Source organism: Protobothrops mucrosquamatus, unplaced genomic scaffold, assembly GCF_001527695.2.
Source record: "Protobothrops mucrosquamatus isolate PMUCROS unplaced genomic scaffold, P.Mucros_1.0 scaffold5913, whole genome shotgun sequence".
Taxonomy (NCBI): Eukaryota; Metazoa; Chordata; class Lepidosauria; order Squamata; family Viperidae; genus Protobothrops; species Protobothrops mucrosquamatus.
In genome coordinates this window covers 1-4433 of record NW_015391753.1, presented here as the reverse complement: position 1 = coordinate 4433, position 4433 = coordinate 1, and the positions used below count along the sequence as shown (strand labels likewise).

At 50.5% G+C, this 4433-nt stretch overlaps 1 protein-coding gene across 1 annotated transcript in view; it reads right to left on the bottom strand.

Annotated features, from left to right (window-relative positions):
• The window catches only part of LOC107300004 (apoptosis-inducing factor 3-like), a gene marked incomplete at both ends in the record, with an annotated part of 22869 nt that extends 18441 nt beyond the window's left edge, over positions 1-4428 (bottom strand). The window contains 4 exons of the mRNA XM_015829347.1: positions 1367-1411; positions 2900-3009; positions 3864-3973; positions 4277-4428. Of these exons, the coding sequence (XP_015684833.1) occupies positions 1367-1411; positions 2900-3009; positions 3864-3973; positions 4277-4428 (417 nt within the window). The remainder of the gene's footprint in view (positions 1-1366; positions 1412-2899; positions 3010-3863; positions 3974-4276) is intronic.
• Between the last annotated feature and the right edge of the window lie 5 nt (positions 4429-4433).

The window sequence follows — 4433 nt, the reverse complement described above, 5'->3', positions numbered from 1 at the left end:
AATTAGATCCAGCGTGTGTCCACCCGTGTGGGTGGGGGCATTAATTAATTGGGTCAAGTCCAAGGCCGTCATGGAAGCCAAGAACTCCTGAGCCGCCGCCGACGTCTTGCCCACTGATGGCAGGTTGAAATCCCCCAAGACCATAAGTCTGGGGGTCCCCACCGCCACCCCGGCTATCACGTCGGCCAGCTCAGGCAGGGCTGTTGATACATAGCAGGGAGCCAGGTATATAATCAACAAGCCCACTTGCACCCCTTGCCCCCACTTCACAAAGAGCGACTCCACGCCGTCTATTTATATTTTCATTTATCCATCCATCCATTTATATTCATTCATTCATCCATTCATCCATCCATTCATATTCATTCATTCATTCATTCATATTCATTCATTCATCCATCCATCCATCCATCCATTGATTCATTCATTTATATTCATTCATTCATTCATTCATTCATTCATTCATTCATTTATATTCATTCATTCAGTTAGTTAGTTGATTTACAATATATGGCTACCCAGGTCCCTTTTGTGAGACTGTAGGTGGCTTGTAATCAAATCATTAAAATACACAAATGAAAAAATAGAAACTAAAAATTAAACGCAGAGCACCCGGGCATTCACTAACCAGCTGCCTGCCCAGCCAGGAGATGGGCTCCTCCAAGGCCTTTTGAGGCAGGCACAAAGCTCAGTGTTCGAGGCCTTACGAAAGGCCAACAGGGATGGGACCAGTTTAACCTTAGAGGGGATGATGATTCAAAGGGGGGTAGGCTCTCTAGGTACCCGGAGCCTGCCCTTCCTGCCAGTCCAATAGGACAGGAAGAAACAAAATGCAGATTAATCCGTGCAACGCCCTAAACTACCCATGCCGGCTGGAGAATTCTGGGAGTTGGAAGTCCAAATTTGGAGGCCTCTGATGTAGGGAATGCCAGACAGGTGGGAACGCTCTTTCTGCCCGCCATTCCACACAGCAAAAATTGTGAATTGAACTGAGTGCAAGCTATGGCGACAACACAGCAATTGTGATTTGTACAACTTGGTTTAGAATTAGCAGATTGTGTGAACCTAGCTCCAACTTCTACAGTCAACAGGAAGGAGTCTACTAGTACCCTTTCCATCAAATCAAGGTTAGTCCAAGGCACCAGGGGTCAGGAAATGCAGCTCACAAAAGCTCGGCCTTTTAAGCAAAGATGTTCACCTGAAAAGGAGCCACAAAGAGGAACAGCCTGCTCCTCAAGGGCTCCACTACAATGGCCAGCGCAGGCCTGGGCCCCAACAGCCTCCTGGTCCTGCAAATTCTCCTGACTGCCCAAGGGAAGCTGCCCTGAAGAATATATGGCCCAGTGGGGGGGACCCTACAGCTCACCTGTTTGCTTGCTCGGATGTACACTTTTTCCTTCTCAATTTTCACCTGGAACGAGAAAAAAACGTCATCATGTTTCCTGATGCAACTTTCACTCTCACTCAAATAAGTGTTTCATCATTATAATCCTAAACCAGCTGCCCCACCCCCACCCCCCCACTGAAAAGCAAGTTGTCTTATGGGGAAAACAGTATCCAGCAGATGGTAGAGAAGGATGCTCAGATCACCTCCAAAGTCCCTCCCAGCCCAAGGATTCCAGGTCAGAGGGTGACTTTGGCTCCCCTGGAAATCTTCAATGGGGCTAGGAATCAGGGGTAGGCAACCTTGGCTCTTTTATGACTCGTGGACTTCAACTCCCAGAATTCCTGAGCCAGCTGTGCTGAGGGGAAAGGGAGAGGTTTCCAAGCTGAGCCATGCTGGCTCAGGAATTCTGGGAGTTGAAGTCCACGAGTCACAAAGTGGCCTAGGCCTAGGCCAGCGGTAGGCAACCTTGGCTCTTTTATGACTCTTGGACTTCAACTCCCAGAATTCCTGAACCAGCCATGCTGAGGGAAAAGGGAGAGGTTTCCACGCGGAGCCATGCTGGCTCAGGAATTCTGGGAGTTGAAGTCCACGAGTCATAAAAGAGCCAAGGTTGCCTACCCCTGGGCTAGATCATCATCTGTCACAGCTGCTCCAGGGGATCCTGCCCAGATTTGGCTACATGACCTCTAAGTTCCCTTCCAACCCTGAGACCAAAGAAATGGTCTCAGAGCAAAGAGTTGGTTGGGCATTTGTGGGACAGCATCAGCTGCTATTCCGGACAGAGCTTTGTGTAAGGCTTCATTATGTCCATGATTGCTGACAAGGAGGCTGTGTATGTGTGTACATGCGTTTTGTGTAGAGTCCCATCTCCTTTCAGCCCCTCTATAATTCCTCTCCATGATCTGGAGGACTACTGAGGAGGGGCCCAACTGCCTCCTTCGTGCCCATCCTGACTTCACTCTGGAACCTCAGTAGACCTGGTCAGGTGTGTCAGGGGAAGCCCCTCAAAGGTCTTTGATGGTCCCCAGTCCAGGGAGTCCAAATCTGTAAGACTTTTCAGGGTTTCTAAATCTTGGACGCTTGACTATGTATGAACTTTATGCTGGCTGGGGAATTCTGGGAAGTGAAGTCCACATATCTTCAAGTGGCTAAGGTAGAGAAATTTTGGTCTAGGGATTAAAGAGACTTGCTGGGATATCTGCCAGGAACCCGGGTCAATACACTTAAGGAGCAATTTGTCTGAAGCCCTACAAAATGGGGTGAGGGAGGGGGGGCTGCTGCATATTCCCAGTGGCACGGATTGAAAGAAGATCACAGGACGTTTTCATCAAATGACTGTTGTTGTCTGCTGTTAAACTGTTAAACTGCAGAGTTCTCTGAATGTATTTTTATGTTGTTTATGATCATGACATCACTATTTCTTGTATGTACACTGAGAGCTTCTGCACCGGAGACAAATTTCTTGTGTGTCCAACCACATTTGGTCAATGAAGAATTCTATTCTATTCTCACCTGGAATTTGGGGAGACTATCCAGCCCTGGGAAGTCTTCAATATCACCAGTGCTGATGTTGAAGCAAGCCCCATGCCACGGGCAACGGATTCGGCCTTTGGACAAGACCCCTGTGAAGAAGGACCCCAAGAAAGCAACAACAGAATTAGTCCATGAGGAAAAAAGGGTCCTTTTGCAGTGACCACAGGAAAGATTTAAAACATGGGGTGACTGAGAAGCAGACAAACCAACATGGGATCAAACAAAGCCTCAGAATATCAGGATCTTCTAGTGTCCGTGTCAGCTGATACTAAGAGTTTACTATTTTCAGAACCTTGCAGAACTTCCCTAAGCCTTTTCCAGGCCAGTCCTGCAGAGACATCTTCTAGGTCAGTGGTTCTCAACCTTCCTAATGCCGCGACCCTTTAATACAGTTCCTCATGTTGTAGTGACCCCCAACCCTAAGGGCTCTTCAAGCGCGCACCAATGCCACCCACTCACCCACCGTGCCCGGGGCTCAGCGCGCCTCGCCTGTCCTCGCCTCACTTCCAAAGGTCACCAGCCTGCCGGGTCCAGCTGGCCGGGGAGGGGGGGCAGGAAGGCCATTCCGCCGGCTCCGCCCAGCCTGGTTGGAGAAGCGCCCAGGCGGGGAGAGGGAGAGCGAGAGAGAGAGAGCCAAGAGGGCGACAGCCTTAGTTCAGCCTCCTCCGTGGAAAGGGCCGTGAAGCCACGCAGCCTCCCTTAGGAGATGCTCGACGGAAACGAATCCGCCGCTGCAACGGTCCCCAGCTCAAAGCCGTGCGGAGACGGATAGAGGAGCGGTGTCTCAGTTCCTAAGACCATCGGGAATATGTGTTTTCCGATGGTCTTAGGCGACCCCTGTGAAAGGGTCGTTCGACCCCCAAAGGGTTCGCGACCCACAGGTTGAGAACCGCTGTTCTAGGTAACCCCAAATCATGCTCTGGGGCGTGGGGGTAAAACATACCTTTCACCAGTGGGGCGCCGTAGTGAGGACACTTATGGCCCATGGCATAAAACTCTCCATGTTCTTTCACCAGCAGAGCCTTCCCACAGCCCAGGTCGACTTCTCGCATCCTAGGGAGAACAAGAAGGAGCGTTGCCATTTGCTAAACGTCTTTTAGACGCCATTCTTGGGGAGCAAAGTAATCTTTTGAGGGACATGCAGAGTTTGCAGGGGGAAGGCCTCCCCCCCCACCTCATTTTGATTAAAGCAGTGTTTCTCAACCTCAACCACTTTAAGATGGGTGGACTTCAACTCCCAGAAGCTTTGCCGGCTGGGGGATTCTGGGAGTTGAAGTCCACACACCTTCAGGTGGCTGACGTTGAGACACACTAGGTCAGTTTTAAAAGCCAAGAAGAAGTACTGGGCCCACTGACTGTCCATTGTCCAGGTCCTTCACATGGCAAACGGAGGCCTCCACCACGTCCTTCACATTCCGGTAGGGGTTGAGGGTGACGGGGTGCTCCTCCAGCTGGTAATGTCGTGAGGTGCCATTGGCCTTGTAGACGATGGGGCTGGCCTTCCCGTTGGGCG